The sequence below is a fragment of the Dermacentor silvarum genome, chromosome 10 (assembly GCF_013339745.2).
Source record: "Dermacentor silvarum isolate Dsil-2018 chromosome 10, BIME_Dsil_1.4, whole genome shotgun sequence".
Taxonomy (NCBI): Eukaryota; Metazoa; Arthropoda; class Arachnida; order Ixodida; family Ixodidae; genus Dermacentor; species Dermacentor silvarum.
This window is the reverse complement of record NC_051163.1, coordinates 11,813,878-11,838,481: the sequence shown is the minus strand read 5'-3', so window position 1 is coordinate 11,838,481 and position 24,604 is coordinate 11,813,878. Positions and strand designations below refer to the sequence as shown.

Here is a 24,604-nt window from a genome sequence, read left to right as displayed (position 1 = left end):
TATATATTGAAGCAGATGGTGCAGTCTGTGCTGGACCTTTATTGGTGTTATCGTCACCTCACCAGTTTCTGTGATGTTTACTTGTGTTAGGTGAATCATGACTGTGATAGTGTTAAGGGACGCTATAAGGGAACAGACCCAGTGTTTCAATTTTCCAGCAGTCTCAACAAGTTGAATAGAGGGGACTGGGATTTTTGAGGGAGGATAGGGATCCGAGCCAGCAGTGGGGCGCCACTGTTATTGTACCCACAGCACTTGCTATTTACAAGTTTACATGATGCATGAAGGATTACGACTGACAACTTGCATAACACTGATAAGAAGTATTCATCGCTGATGAGGAAAATAAGCGTAACAAAAAGACAACACATACAGGAAAGGAAGACAAGAAGTATTCAAAATGTTATCGGCGCAAGGATAGCCCCTTTGTTTTCAGATTTTTAAACATGTAAAGAATGCTTGGTAATAATGCAATATCAGACTGGCATTGACATGCTAATTAAACCTATTTTATGATGAATTTCATTAAAATACTGCTGTTTTCAGAAGCCACATTTTATTTTACTTCTGAAAAACCACCCACTGCCTGGCCTTCTTCGCACCTGGACAACTACTCTACTTCAGCTTCAGTCTGGGTTCACCATTATGCCAAACGTGCTTGAAAAATGGCACACGTCTACAAGCAACATGTAGGGTCAAGGCAAATCAGCAAAACATGCATGCTGACTGCAGCTTAGAAGGACCACAAAGCCACAGCCACAACTACCCTGTCTGCAGGCAGCCGCAAGACTTAAGGCCAAACATCTAATGTCAGCTTCTCAGGTTCATGAAATGACATGAACCTGAGAACCTGATAAGTATGAGTTGCAAAGTTATGAGAAGTGGTCCTGACCTTTGGGCAGCCAGAGGACCCTGACGCCACCTGGGAGCCTTTCCCGGCTTTAGCCAGGGAATCCAGGCTTCTTGCATCAGTTAAGGATCGTGCTCCTCATGGCGCCCCTTGCCCTTCCAAGTCACTTCCGCTTCCTCGTATTAATCCATAAAGCCAAATAAAACATTTCTGCGATCAATCAGTCTTGGCCAGAAGGAACAACAAAGCATTTATGCTCTGTATCACTCACGACTAAACAATTAGTTCCATATGATACAAATTCAGTTGTAACGTATGCTCCGCTATGAAAGTTGCAGCTGCAGTGCCATCTGCATGCTATGAAATCATGGGGGCAGATGAAAGGCACTTCAAACTATGGCCGGTATTTTGTAACCTTGCCTTTATCAATGCTAATGCCTTTCAACTCTTTTCCCATTCATTTGAAGCCCAAACCGCATTCACGCGATTTTGTGCGCGACAGCGACGAGCGACGGCTTCGAGCGACGAAACGGGCCATCGCGCGAACAGATTGCTCAGTCTTTTCGCTCAATTGCTCGGTTCTAGAAATCTAGAATCCGTCGCTCGTCGCACGGAAGTGCTATGAGCGACTAGCCAATACAGTCAAGTACTACCGGTTGTTGCACGGAACGAGCGAACGACTAGATTTTGATACGTGCAAGGATAATAACGTAGTGCAAGACCTTTAGAAATATTTGTGGTGCTCTTTACACTAAAACACATCAACTTAAATTAATAAAGCAAGCGTCACGCCAGTTTCGGCAAGTATTCACTGCCCTCATACCGGCAACACCGGGGAGATTTCGCTCAAAGTCGTCGCTCGTCTCGTCGCTCGCATGCGGTACGACTTGTAGGCGACGAGCGACCGCGACAGCCATCTCCATAGCGTCGCTTGTCGCTGTCGCGCACAAGATCACGTGAATGCGGTTTATACTTGAGGCTGCACCCTGGGCGGAGTATCGCTTCACCACTAGCAAACACGACAAGCGCCGAAAGGCACTTTTATCGGGAAAAGGCATTGCTACAAAATTGTGACCCATGTCTGTGCACACTTCCCAGCTCCATATTGGAGGTAGTGCAGAGTTATCGTGTGCTACTCATATACTCGCTGTACATTATACAACCAACCACAATCTATTATGCAGGAAGGTATTTGCAGTAGTAACTTTTTCACCTTTTATTCTTTTTTAAATGAATATCTCATTGCCACATTTCTGCATAGTAAGGTTTGTGCAAGTTTCTTTTAATATACTGGCTTTAGGAGGCACTGAAGAAGCCTAGCAAAAGCCTAGCAATGATGCTGCGAGATGCAGCAGCAAGTGTTTATTGGCTGTCGTTTGTCCATCTCGTGTAGAGCAGTAAAATGGTTGCGACAAGTCGCAAACATCTGTGGCAGAAAAAAAAAGACCTCTTGCTGAACGCCTGCAGCTGTTCTTCTGGCACTGCTATAAATTGTTCGTTATATATGGTGTGACCATCCTTTTCATATTATTTCTTCCTTCTAGCATGCTTTATTTATTTTTTTCAGACCTTAAAGCGTTGCTGATGCTCTGAGACATAGGCTATATTATTGTTCCTAACACTGCATTCTGCTTGCATCAGCCATTATATGTATACGACATGTCCTGCTCTTACTGAATTTATCTGACTAAGGCAGTCCAGAATTTCATTAGACGTACAGCACACTGCCATGAGATGGACAGAAAGAAATGCACCATCACCTCGTATCATTGTTAAGTTGTCGTGCACCATGGTTGTATGCTGGTCACAGTGAATGTATATATGCTGCACACTTTTTCCAATAAACTGGTCAGCAATAATGGCGTGTTCCTGCTCCTGTTCGTCTTGTGCCCCTGCTTTGTTTGTTTCATGTAATTGGGGGTTACTTCAGTAAGATGGGTAAGGTAAGGCCCTACTTTCCATTCCTAAAATTGCATTGTTTGTTTGCCACTTTCAAGCTCTATTACTGGAGGCAATATATCTGATTTACAACTTATTTCTTCAGAGCTGGCGAGCCATTTAACTTTTAAACTTGCGGCAGATATATGTACTGCATACAGACACACACGCATATGCTATATATATATATATATATATATATATATATATATATATATATATATATAGCAAACAACCCCTTGGAGTACTGTAATTGTCGCTGCGCTCTTACACTTGGTGTACGAGCTACGCCCACAAAATCGCATTGCACGTGCCCCATGTGCCTGCACGCTCCAAGATATAGTTCATGGGGTTCACTCAGTCATGCAGGAAGAGAACGGCCCTCTCCCTAATGTACCGTGAGTAAGCGAGTGGCCTGCAAGTAGGAAAAAAACAAAAAAAAAAAACTCGTAAATGTCACAAAAATCGGGAGTGGGACCGTCACCGTATCACACAACGGCAACAAAATAGCAAGTGCCACAAAACCATCGGCATGCAACCGAAAATCGACTGCAACGAAAACGTAAAATGCGGAACATGTTAATGACCTTCGAGATACAGTGCTTTGCACCTTAGTCTCGGAGGCAACACAAAAAACTAAAGATGTTTCACAGACGAAGCGGGGCGCGTCAGTCGTTTCATGGAAACGCCGGCTCTATTTTATTGTCTGGAGCTGTGATTGTCACGTATTGTGTTGTGGCAGCGCCTCGTTGTGGCTTGCAGCTGCTGTAGCAAAAGAAAAATAGGGTGGTGAAAGAAGCAGCTGAAGCTGGGCAGAAGCAGCACGGGAAGCTGATTGTCGGTGTGTGAAAGTGTCTGTGGACGAAGAACTGCGATGTTTTCGCGTGAGGTACCGAGTGGTTTAGTATGGGTGGCACTGTTCCAAGTTTTGTTGATTGTGTTCGACGTTTCGTGTCACGGTCACAGTCATCACAACGAACTCAACAAAGAGCGGGTACAGGACGGTGCAGTCGGATCCAGGGGCCAAAAGCACTTCGAAGCCGAGCAGCACGACACGAGCTTTGATCACGAAGCAATCCTGGGTAAGCTTCACGGGTTCGGCGAGATTTTGTCTTCAAAAGAACATAAGATGACGTGCTGACGTTCGTCTACGTATGCACATTATTCGATTGCTGGACCGATTGCGGGGCTTTGCATCGCTGTCATGTGGTGCGTAGGCCGCAATGGTTAATAACAGGATTTGAGAGTCGAAGTATATTTTGTTCGTAATCGCTTTCCGTAATTCTCCCAAAACGTGCGATAATTTGATTTCTTGCTTTCTTACGCTAAACGAGTATTCAAAATTACCCGCTTCGTATTCTTTTCATCGGTTGTCTTTGCAGGTAGTAAAGATGCGGCTGAGGAGTTTGACCAGCTGCCCCCGGAGGAAGCTAAGGCCAGGTTAAAAGAGCTGGCGATTAAAATGGACAAGGATAAAGATGGATTTGTTGACAGGCTTGAGCTCATTGACTGGATACTGCGTTCCTTCAAGTAAGTATCAACTACCGTACTGAAGCTAGGCTGCAGAATTGCACAATGGGCTTTTCATAAGCATTGGAAGAAATGGGCACCAAAACAGCGCCCACTGATGAGACTGCATCATCAGACCATAAAGAATTGCAGCTTTCACATACTTCTTTCTCATCTAGCTAGATGGGAAATATGGCATCATATTCGCAGTTCAACACCAGCTACTTTATTGAGTCAGGTTGTTATGTGCAGTGCGCTGTGCTGTCATGATAGAATTGCTGTGCTTGCTGAGGAAACTCCATGGAAGTTAACATAACGCATTAGTCTTCCGTGTTTTTGAAGAACAGCACCTCAGACAAGATTAAAAAAAGAAAAATGGATGGACACATGCACTTTTATACATATGAATTTAGGGTAAGAATAGTAATTCGGGCAAGTTGGTCTAAGTTCAAAGAGAGTTTTGCAGTGCAAAGCACTGAAGTGGGGAAAGAAAAGAAAGACCAAAAAGTTATCAAAACAAAAAAAAAAACTCATGTTTGCCCTTCTTTTGCTAACCCTTTGTTCTTTTTCTTTTCTATCCACACTTCAGTGCTTTGCGCTGCAACAATCATACCATGAATTTAAGGGTTCTCTTGTAGGGACCCACAAATTAACTTGATAAGTCCCTTTTGTTAGCCTGGTATTCGTTCCACAGCCTCTGTTTACTGCAAAAACTTTACATTAAGAATAATTGATTCTGGGATTATTTAGTGGAAAGATTGTTTTTGAAAACAGAACCACATGTTACATTACATGGCTGTCTCCTTGACCTTTTTTGGCTTCAGTCTGTTGGCTTCGTATAGTTCTAACATAAATTGAGCATTAAAGTTCGGGTTCCCTTTATTCTTCTTTTTCACTGCATAGCTAGGATCCTGACTTTCACAACCTTAGTGCCATGAGGTAGCATACGAGGATTTATTGGCCAGCTACCTGCTCCTAACTTCACATACTGCACGACTCCTGTGGTTTAAAGAATACACCATATCCTCCACCATAGCCTTGAGTGGCATTGGCTAGCATTCCCAGGGCTAGATCTAGTACACCCAAATACCTAAGCAGGTGGATGGGAGGATGGCTACCGCAGTAGCTCACTAGTAGTGCCTTGCATGCATGTTGCAGATTTCGACTCCCACCAGTTGCTTGCTGTCTTCTCATCCGCTTTATTCTAATGCAAAGCATTCTTTGGCTCATCCCAGACGCTTTGTGGTAGATGGGTAGGTTCCTGCCTCGCGTTGTTTTGGGCCTCTTTAATACAAAAAAAATTCAAGTGTGCGATGGTGAGATCGAACCTGTGACTCCCAGCAAAGCAACTCAATGCTCTAATCGTTTGGCCACAGTCACACGCATGTTTTTCTTGTGCCGGTGCCAACTAGCTCTTTGAGACAACTGGCGTGTGCATCACATAGCAAGAGCTTGTGTGCACACGCCAATTTCTGTTCACCTATAGACTTGCCACTTTGCTTCTCGAGTACCAGAGCGTAAGCGTGCCAGTTTCTCCCATTCTTGCCTCGTGGCAGTGAATACTTTGAGGCACTGTGTTCTGTACTGCCTTCTGAATTGACCCACATTCCCCAGTCCTGTCCTCGCAGCAGATAACTCTACGAATATGCTGTGTTGCATTGTACAGCATTTGGGATCGGCCCAGGTGATAACAGAACAAGTAATGTTTCTTCTTTGGAGTAAAAACAAAACTGTCGTCATGTTGTCGCTGTCATACTATCGTCGTCGTCATGCTTCTATCACCACACACCTTCTCAGGTTAAACACGCAATTGCTTGCTTTACACAAACACATTGGTCCATCTGGTAGCTCTTTTATGAATTCTAAATGATGCTGGACAGCCAGCTACCTGCAAAATGTATCTTGTTGCATGTACTTCAGGCAGACCCTGTTTTTGAGACAGGATGGAAAGCATGAGGACATACATGGAAATTGAATCATTGGGACACCTTGACTTCAAGAATCCATGTCAAAATCCCTTTTCTCCAGGAAACTCTCAGTACTTCCATTACTTAACTTTCACTTCCTCTCATGTGGTGTTTGTAGCTTTGTCAACACGTTTTCATCTTTTTTTTATTTAGTTATTTTTTGTTCATGTGGCTATATTTTCCCATGTTTTCAAGGTTGAATAAGCAAATCAATTCTGCAGGAATCTGTAAGGTGTCGGAAGTTTCACAAAAGTGAAAAAATGTAATCCATTCAAAAGTACCAACAAACAAAAGCTACAAAAGAAACCGAAATTAATTCCTGCAGTGGCAGAAAACCTTGCATTTGTTTAAGGTTGCGCTAAATAAAAATAGCAGTATGTTTTAATCCAAAATCTACATCATAGATTAGAAGTTCGGAAGCTTTAGACTATTGCAGACCTGTTGGTACCCTCACAGATCACATAAAGACACCGTTGAGTAAATTTTTAATATGCAAAGGCGTGCCGCATCGGCTATACCATTCTGCTACGGGAAATAGAAGTCAAAGGTTAGGCTCCTACACATGACAGCCACATTCTATTGAAGTGGAATCTAAGAATGCTTATGTGCTATCGGTGTCAAATGCAACGTGAATAGCAGAGTGCATCGCCGAAGCATATCTGAAGGTATAGTGCTCCAGTCATCACCATTGACAGGCACGGCGAACATCTGGTTTGACTGCACTGCATGATGATGCTCCCCCTGTACTGAAATATTTTTGTTTCTGTTCTGGTTCTATTTTATTTGTGAGCGAGAAGAGATGACGGCGTAAACACGCGCACACCGCTGTTCGCATTTCATTTGACGCCAATGGCGCACACGGTTTCGCGGCACTGTGCTTATAATACTCGCCCTGTACAGTACTACAATATTTTACCTTCTGTATTCCTAGATTTTTCTTTTCTCACTTCAACTAACAGAGAATCAGAACACAAATGAAAATATTAGTTTAGGGGGAGCATCACCGTGAAGTGCGGTCAAACCAGATGTGCTGTCAGAGGTGATGACTGAACGGCGCGCACTGTACCTTCAGTTATGCTTCAGCCGCGCATTCTGCTGCTCGCATTTCATTTGGCAACGATGGTGCTTAATCGAAATTAGTCCATACATAGCCTTCCACTATGGCACCCTTCAATCCCTTTGTGCGACTTTGGGATGCAAACACGGTCACTTGTTGAATTAAAAAAAAATAATTGTCGCAGTTTCACCTGAAAGGTGAAGCATCAGTTGCGATAGCAAATTTGTAGAGAGCTATACGGAGTAATGATGGTAGCTTTATCAGCTGTATAAACTTGGACATGCAGCAGCACCAGCAACGCGCAGAACTGTTGTCGACGCCGTCGGCATTTTGCTCGCGTTCGCACAAAATGCGTGCGGCGTTGGTGACTTTTGCCAGAGCCTCTGATATAAATAGGCACTTGGTGCCGCAGCTACACCTCGCCTCCCTTCCCCCCCCCCCCAAGGCCTTTCGCGTGGCGGAAGAAGGCGCGTTTGCTCTACATATATGGTGATTGTAAAGGAGGAAAGAGACGCCTACTTCTGCAGCCCTTAAGGGAGCACGGGGCAGAACGCGCGTTTGTTCTCCGCCGTGGGTTCACTCCCCGTGGAAGCGCGCGTTCCTTGCGCCCTTTCACTCACAGATACAGCGTTCGGTGGCGCGCGGCGACGATTTCATCTCCATTGACGTCATACGGAACCTCACGGCGACGGCAGAAATCTGCTTTGGAGTGTCCATATAATTGCTATCGCAATAAAAATACTTGTTCATCTCTCTTTTTTTCCGTAATGAGTTTTAAACTGAACAACTTCAAGTTGGTTTCCACCTCATCTGGCTACTATTTATAGCCAATTGTTACGAGTGCTATTTGCATACAGTACACTGGCTTGAATTGTTTTTAATCCCTTGCTCTGAGAATTCTGTGTAGAACAGTGTAGCAGGCACCTATAATTCCCTTAGGTATTTTTCTTTTATTCTTATTATTTGTGTCACCTTGGGTATAATCTGCAGCTATGTATTGTGTGAATGCCTGGTATTCCTTCCTAGCTTCTTTTTGGTGACCTTACACGTGCGTTGTATCCATACGGTTTCTGTTGCTCTCAAAAGGTTGCTTACACAAGAGGAGGCAGCTGAGCGGTTTGAAGATGAAGACAAGAATGGTGATGGAAAGGTTACATGGGACGAGCATGTCAGTGAGGCCTTTGGATCGCCACAGAAGATTTCAGACAGCGACAGTGAAGATAACGACTTGAGGGTATGTGACCTACTTCTGCCCTTTTTGCCTTTGAAAGCAGCTGTGGATAGGTCCCTGTTGATACAGCCTCTGCAATATTATGCGTTTGCAGTTGCACATCTTGTGCTAGTTCAGTAAAGTTGGCAGTAGACAAGTAGACACATCATGCTGCTCAAATTTGATACTCTTACTGGCTTATGCGTAGTAAAAATCAAACATATGAAATGTGGTTGAGCAACTTAGGCTGCCATGTGCTAGCTTGTTCTGCTGTACATTCCCATAGAGGGAATGATCTCATAGTGTGAGACCAGGGGTGGTATTCACAAGTGACCACTTTTTTGAATACTGTCACTTTCATCAGATTTGGCATGACTAGCACCAGTTGCTACGGGCACCAGTGTTCCTGGTAAAATGCCAAGCACGCTGTCAGTACGCTGTCATCCCACTAAGCAGTGTCGGGAACCGCTGTCACCCATAGAGGTCGACCCGTCCGTTAATAGTCGCATGAAATCTCGCGAAAGTGATACTAGTATAAGTGAAAGTGATTGACTGAGATTACTACTCCAGGTGAAGTAATGAAAATTTCTCTAGTTATGGAGGGGGGGGGGGGCTAACAAATCAATTGCATTGAACTTGTTTTGGACGGTTGTACTTTCCTCTTTCTTTTTTTTTTTTTTTTTGTCGTGTTTTAGTTTTAAAAAATGTAGCCACCGTTGCCTCTTGAACAAACAGAAGTAGCAGATGACTTTAGCCTTTTGCTGCATAATGTTGTTTTGTCATTAAGGGTGTGTGACTCTAACTGAAACTGAGTCACATCTTTAGTTTACACGCATAGCATTGCTTCACGTGTGTGGCATTCTACAATACTAATAGCACCTACTGCACTGTGTCGAAAAACTGCTCGTTATAATGAGGTTGAATACGAAAGAAAAGTGGTGGTAGCTTGGTAGCTTAGTTTACATTAACTCCATGTACACAGCAACTGCTTTTATTTTTTTCTTGAAGCATTGTAGCACTGCACGTTGAATGAGACTGCTGATTTCATGATCACAGCATTCCATTAATCACATGTGCACTTGTATTTTTGTCTTCAGAGACAGCATTGCCAACTCGCGCAAAAGGATGCGAGCAACTGATGTGGTGATGACTGTTGAGGAGGATGACTGTTGTTGATCTTAGAATTTTTTTGCAATTTACTCATTTGTGCAGAAAGCAAGGAATTTTTTTAAACATTGGGTATTAAGCTGTCAGTGAATTCTCCTGAAATCTGGACATGCTTTTTTTATTTGACATGCTCGTTACTTTGTTTTCTCTATGCTGGTGGTGAGAAGGAAATGACTGCTTGTTTTCACCAGTTGGTAGGGATGTGGGAATATTTAATACTTCGAACAAAAATTGAATAGCCCTTGCTGCTTGATTCGAGAGTTCACCATTTGAAATTGTCAAATACTATTCCTTTTTGTTCGAAAACAAGGGATACCAACACTTATTGGTGACGTAAACAGATAGAAGTTGTCATTTACAAGCTCCTCGATTGACCAGACGTCCCGTTCTGAATGGAATTACATGAATGTATTTTAAGTAATATAAATACAAGGTTCTTTTTACGAAACAGGTTCCATTCAAATTTATATTTCACTTTGTTTAGAAATTATAAAGTATTCGGTAATCAATTCGTTATTAGAAGGTAATTTTTCTGAAATGTTTGTATAGTATTCAATTCAGTTAGGAAATTTCACTATTGGAACACCTCTACCTGCAAGTATTTCTATCTTTTCAGCATTGCTTACGTGTTGCTCGAGGTGTTAGGCGAAACAGACAAAGGTAGGGCAGGAAGAAGCAGTTGTGAAGTGCTTGTCATTCAAGCCACCTTTTCAGCTGACAATGAGCCACGTAGCCCTGTGTATGTCAGCTCTGTGCTATTTCGAGTTTTCGAGCGCATCGCATTGCTTTATGCTATCTGAGCTTCAAAGCACATTTCGCACTTTGAGCTGCAAACAATACATTGCTTTTTTTTTTTCATAGCACAGCCTTGTTTTTTGTTGTTTTTTCACCTTCTTTTATGTATAGCAGCTGCGTGAATGCTTTTTATATTGAATTGTCGCTTTGACCAGCATCTGAAGCAACTGCAAAAGTCTAATTGCGCTGATGTGGCGGCTCTTTAATTTCAGAACTTAGAGCATGTAACAGTATTACAAAACCCAAGCCAATCTCTGTCAAGTCTTGTCGATTCTGTAAGAAGAAGCCGGAAGCAAGTGTGTATTCTTTGTGCTGCTGCCAGGGGATTTCATAACAAATAACGCCAAATGATTTTGTGCTCAGTAACGACAGTTCAAACATCAGCATATGTGAATGTGAACACCCACACCTGGCAGATTTCACAGTAGCGCAAAGGCAAGGCCTCCGGGCAGAGCAGAAACCAACTTGGGAACGGAGCCCAAGTGAAAGTTGTGTGTGCTATCCGTAAAGAGAGGCACGAGCCAGTCAAGCTATACTAGATGCAATGGTGCGAGTAAAACAAGATCATGAAAAGGCAGAAAATGTACTCGCCAACTTATGTTATAACTATGTACCAACCAAGCCTTTGTACTACTGCAATTCAAGGCTGAGTAATCTGTCAATTCCTGCCCCTTTGTACCCATATTCCTTTGTGTTCATATTTCCCCTACAAGCATTGTTAGGCCTGTAGGACACGTGTGCACAGATTTAAGAGCCAGGGCAGCATGTTCAAGAGGCCCTGGATGGCAGCATTCTTTGATTTGCTTCTGATTTTACGCAGTGACGAGATTCCTTCGACCTTTGCTATTTTTTGTTCAGTATGGACAAAAAGACAAATGACTCTTGAATGACAGTAATGACAAATGACAGTAATTTCAGGGTGTATGAATTTTAGTCATCTTTGTGTCTGCCAGTCTGGGCACTACTGAGGTGGGAAGATGAGACAGAATAAGCAAATTGGCTGCCTAACCTTTCTCCCCCCTTTTCCTACACCCCTTTTTCCTTGTTTATATAAGTCTTACTGCACTATTTTCTCTTTTGCTTAATGTATTGAGATGAAATACATTCTTTTATGTTAGCTTAACACCTAAAATGCTGCCAGCTTCTATGTTGCTCTCTTAAGCCATTCTTTCATGTTGCCCACAGAAAAATATCTGGCATGACAGAATTGGCAGCTGCAAAACTTCTTGGGCTCAATTTCAGCATTGGCGCTGTATAAAACAGAAAGATGTCGAGAATTCTGTGCAGCCTACAGGTGAAGCTCCCAGCTCTATGTACTATTTAGAGTAACACTATGTGATGTCATTGGAAAACTGCAAGATTATATGCAAATGCTCAAAGCTAGCAGTTAATAGTAAAACGTGCTAACACGCACGACTCATTGCTACAAAGCAAAGTGTGCATTAAACGAGCAGAATTCATCCTTGGTAATATTGGTACAAAATGGCAGGAGGGGCGAAGCTCAGGCTTAACATTTAAAGGGTTAATGGCCAACTGCAGTGAAGTTTTGGCTGTATAATATTCTAGTTCAAGGTATTGTAGATATAGTGAGCCTCTGTGCAAAATTTTACATTTGAAATACAATTGGATACATCACAAAAAGTTCACAAACATGCGGCTCCTCAGCATGACCCCCGAAGTTAGGTGGTGGCCGCCTATGGTGACTGTAAAATCTCTTGAGGCAGCGTGCTGGGACTTGCGTCGTAGCTGCTAACTGCCAGGTGCCCGCGTCGTCTGCTTAGAGGCTGCTAATAAAAAAAAAAAGGTATACTATTACCAGCCCTGCGGCTTTGCCAAGATTGCTTCAGTGGTCTGTACTCATTTATGACCAATTTAGCCATAGTGAAATTTTTTTGCACTTGGCTAGATCTGGGTAGACACTGTCTAAATTGTCCATGTTACGGAAAGATGGTGTTGGAAATTCAGTGAGGCGTCGCCACCTGTCTTTCATTTTTTACATCTTTCCTGACTTGTCAAGCTTGCTCTTATGGTACAGGTAGCTGCTTTGTCATTGCAGTCGCATAATTTACTAATACAGGTTAACTTGATATTACTTGGTAGTGTCGTTTTAAGGCATGCCAACGTGAAGAGGTCTTTTATGCAAAACACATCTTCTGTTTCAGCTGCTCGAAGAAGATGACCGTTATTTCAAAGCAGCAGATGCAAATGGAGATGGCGTGCTGGACAAGAATGAATTTCCCAAGTTCTCCCATCCATCTGAGTTCCCGGAAATGCAGGAGGTAACCGAAGCACTTGTGTGCTTTTCTTATAACTTCATGCTAATGTTTGCCCAGCTTTCCAGCAACACAGTCTGCCAGGCTGTAGCTAGCACAGCAAATTCTCGAATGTGTGCAGGCAGAGTCTTTTGTGGAGTGGAACGTGTTTCCATGGCTTCCTCAATAAAATCACATGCAGCAGCAAAGCACTAGCATGCACAGTTCGCACTTCGACATTGTTCGAATCTTGACCTCAGCTCTGTCGTTTGCTGGTCAGAAATGCGACATGAAGAAATGCGCCAAAGGATCTATCAGTGTGTTGATTCTAAAACATTGTTTGTTACAAAGGTTCACAGCAATTGCTGAATTCTTTAAACCTTGGAAGTGCAATGTTCAAGACTTTGAAAACCCTTAAATTTTATAACTGCTGAAAAATTGTTGCAATGCGTTGTTCGCTATGTTCGGGCGGAGGGGGGGAGGGTCTCTTTCTCTCTCTCTCTGCCCTTTTATTTCTTTAGTCTGACATCAGCTGCATATAGCACGAAGAGGCCCTCCAATAAGGACCCCTATGTGGATGCAAAAGGGGATAGCCAATAGGAAGAGGAAGAAAGAGGTTGGGTAGACCATATATAATGTGTAGGGAAAGGAAAGCACAGTCGAGGACAGAAACAGAATTACATGTGATTACACCTAGTTCCTTACAGCCTTGTGCTCTGGGACCTCCTTCTATATCTTCATTTATGTATTACACTTTAATACCTCAATAAATCATGATTCTGATTCTGAAATTTTCAGGCATAAGATGGAGTTAGCTGGTCTAAGACAGGTGTAATTGGAGATCTATGGCAGAGAGCTTCGTTGTGCAGTGCACATTAATTAGGTTGATGATGATGACACATGAACTATAATAATAGACCCGCATCGTAATGAAGTTGGAGGGGAACTGAAATTATTTCATTATAATCATTACTTTGTTATCTGTTACCCACCCTTATGGCCAACATTACTCGTGTAGAAGGGAGTAGTTTCCACCAGGTAAGGCAACACCAGTGCAACAGCCCACCATGGTTTTACTCTTCTGGCATAAATCAGTCACTCGAATTATCAGTGGTTTTGTGAGCATGCTAATGGAGCACTGCAGTCTTCTGGTGTCATGAAATACCTGTCGCTGTACATGGGCAGACACTTCTAAACAGTATCAGCTTCTTTACACTGGTGTCGAAAAATAATTGTTGTAAGAAAACACAGGCTCGCAGGGGTCTGCTGGCACGCTCAACAAACACAGAAAAGCAGAGCATAGCCTCAAGCATGCATGTGCTACCCAATCTGAGAGGCCACAAGCCAAGAGATCACGCAGAACACAAGTGCACAAAGCAAAGCCATTGATCTCTCTCATACAGTGCAGACCCATGGCACATAGAATGAAAACAATGAAAAATAAATGTGCGAGTGTTTGGCAGCTGTGGCTTGGCATGCTCATTGTAGTAAAGTGCGTTGGGAAGTTATGCACAGGCATTTGCTTTTATAAAGTGCTTTTCAATTTGTAGTAGTACTCCGTTAACTGCAAGTGCTCTAGTTTTCTGTGGCCTCTGCTATATCATTGCACTGTTGTCTCCCTAATGCATAGCGCAACCAAATGTCGGAGGCCATGGTTTCGTGTATCGCAGTCATCACTGCTTGGCATCAAAGAAGTGAAACATGTTGTTGACGAGTTGAAACACGTTGCAATAACAGAGTTTGTTCTGATGCAATAAATTTATTGCTAGTGGCGAGCAAACCAAGAAACACCCAGTAAAATTTGCACACCAAGGCAACAATATGCATAGTAAGGCACCGGAAACACCGAAACCAATGCTGACATTTGGGGATGCCAAGTGTGGTCCCAACCTGTTTGTACTTTTATAGAGCATCCATTAAAAAAAATCCACTGACAATTACGATACTCCCTCATGTGAAATTTGAGCGCAGCTTTATACGTGTTTCCATTTCGTGATGTATTGGCTGCAAACGGAGCGAAGTGTGGCGTGACTGCTTCGCTAATTGGGAGATGGCAAAAGGTACTGCATTGGTCATGCATGCGCGCGATTCACAGCAGCCACCGCAGACAGACCTCCGCTCATGCAGCGCTTTTTTTCAATACAGACGACGCACGCAACTCTGGCGGCATCTCGTAGCCATCATCGCCGCAGAGCCCGTCTTGCACGGCACTACACTTTTCGTCTCACGCTTTCACCATACCCTCCTCCTTCTCCGCTTTCCTCCTCGCGCTCTTTTCGCTATCGCCGTCTTTCATCCTTCGCCGTGCTCGTTCGCTTTGTTACGCAGAGGTTGCTGACGCCAACGCTTGCCGCAGGAACGGGCGCCTAAGAGCTGCACTCTAAAATTGTGTTGCACTACCCAAGAGAATGTGTACAAAAAGCCTTGTAAAGACAGCTTGCAGACTAGCTGCTGGATTTCATGTTCTTTCAATTCTTCTGGTTGAATCACATTGACAGCATGTTTCTCTTTCTCCAGACATTGTATGAGGAGACAATGAAACGCAAGGATGTGGACAAAGACGGCTACCTGAGCCTTGAAGAGTTCACGACAGAAGACCCAGACAAGCCACTCAGCAATGAGCAGTATATTGCAGAAAAGGAGCGGTTTGAGGTGGACTATGACAAGAATGGTGACAGAAAGCTCGACAAAGAAGAAACTCTCAACTGGCTGCTACCAGGAAATGAGTAAGCATTATCATCGTTCTCTCTCTTTTCTTGTTAGTGCCGCAGCTGTGAAAACTGGATTTACTGTGTCTGTCTGCTCTTTCGGTAATGCAGTCCTTGTCATGCCGCCGCCGCCATTTGTGTGTTGTTATTGCATCGTCATCAGGCTGAATCCTCATTTTCATATTTAACATAGTAAGCCAGCACTCATGCACACACCACAAATAATAAGAAATGGGCAGGGGACAAGCGCATCTCTCAAATTGTTTGTCACTTGTTTCCTGTCAAAAACGACATGTGCAACTCAAGGAAGTTGTGCAACCAACAATTTTCATGAACGAACTTGCACTCAACGTATCTTAGGGTGGTTACAAGCTGTTTTACTGGTTGCAACAACTCTATAACAATGGTTTTCAGCTGCTGCAGAGCATGAGGTCGCAGAGCAGCTGCTGCAGAGCAAAAATCGACGCCTCGGGGGGAATAAAGCGAACTGCTTAGAAAACTAAAATATGGTTCTCCTCCTTCACGTCCGATAGTGCAGTATGTCCGTGAAGCTCTCGAAAGCGGCGTTTCGAACCATCAATAGAGGGCTAACGACGCCCAATGAGCCTGGTAAGGAAAGAGTTAATGCAATTTCGGACTCATGGTTACAGCAAGAAGTCCATAAAATCGGACGGCGGATGGTTTCAGTGTCTGAATTGTCAGACATTCTGATAGATTGCCTGCGAGATGATCAAAATGGTGCCAGTATTGGCTTTACTCACGTTTTTGGACCTATGGTCACGGCAAGAAGTCCAGAAAATCGGATGGAGAAGGGTTTCAGCGTCTGAATTTTCAGACATTCTTACATGCTGCCTATATTTGGTACGTGGCGGTGCCGCAAAAGCATCTGAATTATTGGGCATGTCAGAAAAATTAGTCATGTATTAACTTTTATTTATTCGTCTTCATTGTTACCATTGCCCTCATCGTTTGACATATGGGTCCCAAAGCTGCTCTTCCTCCATGTTCTGCATTACTGTTTGAGATTCTCGTCACCTTGAGGTTCTCGATGACAGTCTTGAATGAAACTGCATGCCACGCATTCAAATTTCATGCACACAATTCTTGCAGCGATGCCCTCTTAATGCACCTGAAAGCATACAGTGGAATCTCGGTGATACGATCACGGCTAATACGAATTTCCAGGTGATACGAATTTTCCCGTGGTCCCGGCCGAGCCCCATTACTTTGCAGCGTGCTAGAGTACGGTTGTTATGAATCGATTTTCGACCCGCGTTAGTTGATACGAATAAACTCCGCCCCACCGACGGCCGCGAAAGAGAACGACGGTCGCGCGCTTTCTTCCTTTCTCTTTTGGTTCGGAGGCGCGGACGCGATGCCAGACAGCGCAGAGGCTGCGACTGGGCGCGAAGATTTTGAAGTGGTGGCGCTTTTGTGCTTTTCCTCCTTTTCGGCGGCTGCCCATCGGACGGAGTGGCTGCTGTGCTTCGGGCCGCGTTCTTTGCGTTTGCGCCATTTTGCCTAGTCGCAGCGAGCTATGTTGACCGAGATACGATCTCGGCTGATTCGCGTGGCGGTACGCCGAGGCGCGGGAGCCTCTGTTGGCGCGTCTTCCGTCGACTGCGTTATCGGTGCCGGTGGCACAGGGCGATTGTCGGTTTTGCTGCTGGAGTCACACGGTGCAAGATAGCGCAGCACGTAATCCACGGTGCAAGGTAGCGCGGCACGTTCAGTCGGGTGTTCCTCCGCTTCTCCTGCTAATCGCCGTATTTTTCTTGCCGTGGGAGGCTTGCACTTCCGTATTCCGAAGGCGTGCTTCGTTCAAACTTTCTTCTCCAACAAGCGACGATCCATCACTAACCTGGGAGCTCTCAGTAATCCGAATTCTGCGTGTCAAGTGAAGACGCCGGCGTGGTTTACAAAGCAGACAACTGCGGTTGCCATCTTGCCCCTGCCACAGCAACCACTGGAGAGACTCCTTTCAGCACGGCAGCCAATCGGAAGCCCGCTTTCATTGGAGGGCCCGTGTGACTACGTATCGCAGACCCGCGCTTCTTTTGAGTTTGCGCGTTTGTTACAAGATGGCGACGACGGACAAATTGAGAAGCGGAACGGCGAATTTTTGAGCTTTCGAACGATACCAAGATGGCGGCGCTCGGTGGCGGGAAATACGAGATATGTCTCCGTGAATTGCGGTGATCTGGCGCGATTTAAAGCTGTTTTCTCGCCCTGCGCACTGTCGAATAAATCTTTTTCGGCCACTTTTAGTGCGTTTTCAGCCAAACCATTTTGATACAGCGCAGATTAGGCGTTGCAGATACCGAAACGCATGGTTTTCAAAAATCAATTTTTCTGGCAATTTTCGTGATCTGATCCCCTCATCCCCCCATAATTTAGTTTTGTGTTTCGATGATACGAATTTCGGCTAATACGAATATTTTTCATGACCCCGTGAGATTCGTATCATCGAGATTCCACTGTATACTAATGCAACTTGTAGCAGTGCAACGGTTAGCTGCAGTGTTGCTGCGGAGAAGAACACAATGTGCAGATTCACATGTGAATAGAACACGCTGGTGCACCCGTCTAGAGCAGCCACATGTCACTACTGCTCCTAGAAACTGTTGGCACCATGGCTGGCCTGATCCAATAGGACACAAAGGCTGCCACGGTGCAACGCCTCCACTTAACTGGTGACCAGGAGAACCGAGCCAGCCGTGTCAGCGTCAGCACAGCAACTGGGACACAGCGAGCACGATGGCAACTACAGATGCCCACTACACTACAACCTCCAGGAGTTCTATATTGCCCAACCAGCCCTATGGTTTATGCAGTTGGACAGCCACTTCTTCATTAACCCTTTGAAGGTCGAATTATTTTGAAAAAAACTTTCCCAGATGGTCAAATTACTTTGTTGCGGATATTGAATGTACAATATGTATAAAGTCGGGAATAGTGAAAAAATTTAGAATCAGTATTTTGATGGTCGGCATCACTCAGAACTCCAAATGTTCAGTAATATTTCAGAGTGTGGTATTCTTTGAAACACGGTTCTACGCACAGCGCCTTATCGCAGTCTGCACACCAAAAACGCGTGTCTGTTCTCCTCTTGGGGCGACGAGTTGTGTTGGCACACACATGACATCTCTGCGTGCAGCTGCCTTGGGCAGAGGTCTGAGGCACCCTCTGAGCGAGAATACCTTGTGAGCGGTGGTGATAAACAAGCTAAGAGCACCGCCAATCAAGGTAGAAATCGGCTTCCGCCGCATCTGCAAGAGAGTGCCGACAAAGAGAAAACTCACGTTTCGCGCGCCTCCGTTGCGATCACGCGGCGCAACTGAAACCGTGTAAGCGCGTTGCCGCAGAGAGCGAGAATACCTCGTGAGCGGCACTGATAAACAAGCTAAGACAAGCCCAATCAAGATAGAAATCAACTTCAGCGCTACTGCAAGACAGTGCCGACAGAGAGAAAACTCACGTTTCGCGCGCCTCCGTTGCGATCATGCGGTGGAACCGAAAGTGCGTTGCCGCAGAGAGCAAGAATACCTTGTGAGCGACAGTGATAAACAAGCTAAGAGCAGCGCCAATAAAGGCAGAAATCAACTTCCGCCGCCCCTTCAAGGGAGTGCCGACAAAGAGAAAAATCATGTTTCGCACGCCTCCGTTGCGATCACGCAGCGAAACCGAAACCGCGAAAGGGGTGTTGCCGCAGTCTGCGCGACGCACGCGCTGAAACTAGAAATCAGTTCTGTTTATCTCTGCAAGAAGGTAGCACAAATGTCAAACGCTTCTTGTAAGTCCTAAAAGATGGCAGCACCTCCCAGTGAGCATGCATCGTCATTATGGCGCGAAATTTCAAACAGAGGATCGAAACTGTACCCGTACGGCAAAGACCTTGCGGGACAGAAAACCGCCGCCGTACAGATACGGCAAAAACCTTCAAAGGGTTAACATGGCAGACCCACTGCTGCACTACCACCATGCACAGCAGAAGCTTCCAGAAGGCCTGCTCTCAGAATTGCGACTGCCACCTCCTGGGTCAAGCATCTTTGAGGACCTGCAGCACATTGTCATCAGCTACTATGCAGCTTCATGCCCATGATGTTGTCCTCTTGGCGTGGCGTCAGGACCACCTTTGCCACATGAACAGCCACCTCATCCTGCATCTTCGCTATGCACACTGTCAGTGTGCATCCGTGCAGCTCGTCATCATGCATCAGCCCAAGCCTCCAATCTCCCTTCAGCCTGTGAGTCGTCGCCCCAGCTCAGACACACCTGCTATTCCCAAGGAGGAAGCTGGGCCAGCCACAAGCACTCTCCACTTTTTCATGGCCTCTGGCGCTCCTTCCACATGGACTGCCGCAAATCGCCGGAATTTGTTGGCTATGTGCGGGTACCGCCTTTTGTATCAGATGGCCTCTCTCACAACAGCTTTGGAGATTGTTTCGATTGTTTCACTGGCTCCACGAGGCACGATTTCTCTACTTGACGGTATGGGTATGCCACGCAAGCCAGCATGAGTTCCGCCTCCACCAGCTAAACCTTTTGAACATTGCATCTGAGCACGGCCGATATTATCAAAGCACGCTGGATCTATGCTCTATGCCGTGTGATGGCGAAATCGTGATCTTGCGAGATATGGTGATAATAACAATGTCATTGTGAACGAGACAGTAACTAGTGCCATCTCGTTGTTGCTTGTGGAAATTAACTAGCACACAGGTATGCGCATGACGCTTAGTGACACATTTTCACACTCCAAGGTGGGGGCCTTACATGAGTAAAGAGGTACATTCAAGACAGTCATATGATTCGAAATGTTGAAGCCATCACCGACGCTTTGAAATCCGCAGATTGAATGTTCACGTGTTGAGCAAAAGCGATTGCTTTCATCCGAATCCTTTCTGTAGACACCGCAAAACTGTTTCTCCTAGTAGTGCAAACAAACTTGACGAGGTCCTCTTCAAATTTCGGGAACTTGCATTGTTTTCCACGAAAAGCCTTCCGGGTTCGGGTAGTCTCGGCGAGGTCTTGCATTTGCATACATCAGCAGCAAACGCATATTTCGTCGACATCGAACTTACGCCCAGCCTCCCATTTACCGTGTTCCTCAGCCTAATTTGCCACTAGAAGTTTGAAGCCCGCAATGTAGGACCGTCTGTGCTTGCCCGTTGGTTCTGTTTCTTCGTGTTCAAAAGCACGCAGCCTGCCACACGACACTAGAGTGACGCGGTGCACGCAACACAACAGACTCCGCAAGCAGTGCACACACTTCCCAAAAATGCACTGGCCAAATGGCGCTGGGCATGGAGCCGTGAAAACTAGAAAACAGAAAGCAGTGAAAATGTCGTGTCGCGCAACGATGATGATAATTGTGTGCGGCAAGTAGCAAAAACTAACTAGTGCCATCTTGTAGCACTTGTGAGACTAGCCGCATTTTTGGCACGTTCTAGTTTTTTCAATTCTTGCGCCCGAAAGTTGGGCGGTACGGGCTATACACAGGGGTGGTTTATACAGGAGTATATACGGTAACACAGAAATCAGAGTTGTGTTATGAAGGCTCCCAAGGCATGGAATGAGTGATGGTGAGTGCGGCACCTAGGGAGGTCTGCTCTGTATTCTGCGGCATCTTTCATGATGTTTTGCCAGATAAGGCCTATACCCTCCAGCACACCTGCGTTGATATCACCACCAGCTGTGGGGACTAGGTAGTCAGCCTGAAATAAGCACAGGAAAGCACTAAATCTGGAAGGGGGCTAGGAATTAAACTACCTGCGTGTGTGGCAAGACCACTAAATCATAGTGAAAAGAGCTGAGCAATTCTGCACAGTTTCAGGCTTACTGATTAGCATGACATGACTGGGATCTCAGATTGATGAAGCATATTCCAGTCTGGGGCAAACATAAGTGATGTAGCTGTCCTTTGAGCTCTGCACAGTAGCCAGTAAGAAGTTTCATTTTAGAAAAGCAAGCATGGTGACTGGCTTTAGATATGATGTGAGTCAATGTGCAGTTTGGAAGAGATATTATTGGTATAATCTGTACAGCGATATACTCATAGGCAGTTAAAGAATCTAGTGAAATGCCTTTAAGAGAATAAGTTGAACATGGTGGTCATTTGTGGGAAACTCTCATTAATTTGCATTTGGTAATGTTAATTTTCATATTAGATATTTTACACTAGGCAGTAATGGTATTATGTAAGCTTGGAAATTAGCCGTATTGAAATAAGAAATTTTCTGGTAAATCATGCAGTCATCAGCAAAAGGGCAAAGAGAAGAAGATATATCATTAGGTAAATAAGAATAACAAATCTCCTAAAACTGATCCCTGAGGCGCACTTGATCATACAGGTGCCTCAGGTGAGTTATCTTCATTAACGGTGACATACCAAGTTTTGCTAGTAAGGAATGTTTGTAGTCTTGTGAAGCACTAATGGGCCAATATTCAGATGGCTTGCTTAATTTAAGCATTAGTAGTTACGGTTAACATTACCGAAAACTTTCAAGAATTAAAAGATATGCAATCGATTAGAAGCCCAGAATACCAAATGCATGCAAGTCGTAAGTCGTTAGTAAATGTAATCACTTGCATGTTGCATGAAAAATGTGTCCAAGAGTTGTGTTGAGTGTGGTGATTCAACTAATTTGAACCGAGCGAGCTTGTTAAATGTGTGAAAATAATGTGCTCAAATAATTTACATGGAACAGATAATAAGCGAAATAGGCTGATAGTCGTGTATAGAGACCGGATTTTAGGCAAATGCCTTTTTTGTTCCTTGCACTCCTATCGCCCCACTTTGATATATGAGCATGAATTAGAGGTTACCAAAGGCTTTTATAGCGTTTTAGTAGTGCCTATAAATGCCTATTTTGGCGTTTGTGCCTAAATGCCTATAAATGCCTATTTTCAATATCGGCACCTAGATACATGAACACTATTTAGCCTCAAGTTTCACTTTCGAGTGCAGTTAGGGACCGTTATACATGTTATCGGGCAACATTGACTGTTTGGAACTCTATGGGGTTCAACCTAGTCCTTTAGTTCAACCAACTCCCGGAAAACAACTGCTAGCAGCATTGAAATGAGACGCGCCGGCCAGCATACGCCGACACGCTGACATTGCGCGAGCGGTTGGCGAATGCGAAACCGCAGAGAACCGTCAGGGGAAAGGAGAGTGAAGAGCAAAAGAACAAAAATGGGATGTGCACGCGGCTTTTCTTTTGCTTGTAATTTACTTTTTAAGGTGTTCACCGCCGTCAGGCGTTCCTTCTCAGTGTACAAGGTCATTCTCAGGGACAAGAGGCACAATTTTGAATTCTAAAATCTGGAGATGGTGGTAGTTTGCTATTGTTTCCACAATCTTCACAGTGATTCTTCGACTACGTTCTGCGTGCTCTCCAAATATATTTCTTCAAACACGTGCACTTCAAATGGGCGGAAGTGTATTTGGCAGTGTTGGGACGTCTGGCCTGTACAATTTGGATAATGTCATTGTATATGAGAAAATTACGAAGAGTTGTACATATAACAGTCCTCATGTAAGAACATGCTAATTTCTTAATAAATCGTAGTCTCTCTTGCATTTGTTATTTGTTTGTTTTTGTTGTGTCTTAATTTAATTGCATCAGGCAGGCATAAAGTATCGGGTTTTTTTTATTAATCAGTATTCCCAGCTTTCAAGTATTCTTTTTCATGCCTGTTTCACTATATACGACGCTCGAGTACAGTGGCCATTGAACATGAATATGAGCACTATGCTTATTGAATGAAGCCAATCGATCGTCATCAGTCCAGCAGTATTATGGGACAATTGCACGGCTACGTTCAACTGCTGGCACCTTTGTGCCATCATAGACAATAACATTTCTTGTTTTCCTATCATAGATATAGGCCACGCACGTCTTCGTTTGAAATTATTTGCATTTATGTAAAAATTTATTGTGCCTATATTTACGACGTTGAAGGCCTAAAATGTTGTTTTGCCTGCCTATTTTTGGCGCCTAAAACGCGCTTTTTTAATGCCTAAGGATCCGGCCTCTAGTCATGTATATGGGTTAAGTGTGTCACCAGAGAAGTGGAACAACCTTGTCTGTTTTCTAGTCTTATGGCAGTTGCCCATCACGAAGTGATCAAATAGAAATGCAACTCAGAGAAATAGAAAATACATGTTTAGTGTTTTGGAAAGACTTCAAAATATTGCCATTGGTGCCAGACAAACATGATTGCTTTACGTTATCGATAATTTTACCTATATCAACGGGGTCCACAATGATGGGATCCATTGGAAAGTACTGTGCACCCGGGTAAAATTGAGGATTGGAAATTATTGAACCATTAAACAAAACGTTAAAGGTTCATTAAGTATTGAGGTGAAGATGTGTTTAGGGACCAGCTCTCCTGATTGGCTAAATAAGAATGTAGCTCTGTTGTCCTTGCTTTTAACAATATTACAGAACTATTTCACTTAGCTTTCAACATTTTTTGTGATGTAAGTTTACTGTTTCTTCTGCCCAAACTTATCTGCATTTCCTGCTGCCTGAATTTCCATCGCATTGTCCGGTTGTGCGACATACTGCATATTGGTCAATGCCAAAACTCTCCTCCTTTCAGGTTTCATATTTTCTGATGGACTAGAGAAATTGTGCATCTGAACCCTAATGTTCTCTTGTTTTCCTTTCCATTCCTCTGCTTCGTTTCAGTGAAGTTGCAGAACAAGAGGCAGAGCATCTCATAGCCAATGGCGACGCTGACAATGATGGCAAGCTTTCCATACAAGAGATTGTTGACCACCATGAACTCTTTGTTGGAAGCGAAGCAACCGACTATGGCGAACATCTACACAACACCAGCCGATTCAGTGATGAACTTTAGGGTCACATCATCCCTTTTGTGTGTATTGTGTGTGTGTGCCTACATCTTCCTGTGAGTTAGTGGATACAAACTGAAGCAACTCGAGGCATGGCTGCCCCGCGTGGGGTGTTTTGTTTTGTTTTGTTTTATAAACTTTATTTTTGCTCATGGATGTCTGCACCTTGTCATGTTTGTGTGTCAGGCAGTTATTTATCTATTTGTGGGTGCTTCTGCAGAGTGACTGACTTTATAGACCATTCAAGGCCAAGGATACAATAAAGAATCTCTATGCCTTCTG

At 44.2% G+C, this 24,604-nt stretch overlaps 1 protein-coding gene across 2 annotated transcripts; it reads left to right on the top strand.

Moving 5' to 3' along the window:
• Nucleotides 1-3,443: 3,443 nt before the first annotated feature.
• On the top strand, nucleotides 3,444-24,604 carry LOC119431050 (reticulocalbin-2). 2 transcript variants are annotated; one of them, XM_049657857.1, is made up of 7 exons: nucleotides 3,444-3,870; nucleotides 4,171-4,318; nucleotides 8,408-8,555; nucleotides 10,706-10,789; nucleotides 12,656-12,772; nucleotides 15,263-15,471; nucleotides 24,156-24,604. In XM_049657857.1, exons 1-7 carry the CDS (start codon nucleotides 3,663-3,665, stop codon nucleotides 24,325-24,327), a joined length of 1,086 nt encoding a protein of 361 aa, XP_049513814.1. In that variant the 5' UTR covers nucleotides 3,444-3,662; the 3' UTR covers nucleotides 24,328-24,604. The 2 variants fall into 2 exon arrangements, with proteins under 2 accessions (XP_049513814.1, XP_037554442.1); XM_037698514.2 differs by lacking the exon at nucleotides 10,706-10,789 and having other exon boundaries at nucleotides 3,468-3,870.

What these genes read in the sequence shown, in the direction of transcription:
- LOC119431050 (XM_049657857.1), top strand. Translation starts at nt 3,663, where the DNA reads ATGTTTTCGCGTGAGGTACCGAGTGGTTTAGTATGGGTGGCACTGTTC. An exon ending in TGATCACGAAGCAATCCTGG is followed by an intron (nt 3,871 to 4,170) that starts GTAAGCTTCACG and finishes TTGTCTTTGCAG; the next exon opens with GTAGTAAAGATGCGGCTGAG. An exon ending in TGGCTGCTACCAGGAAATGA is followed by an intron (nt 15,472 to 24,155) that starts GTAAGCATTATC and finishes GCTTCGTTTCAG; the next exon opens with TGAAGTTGCAGAACAAGAGG.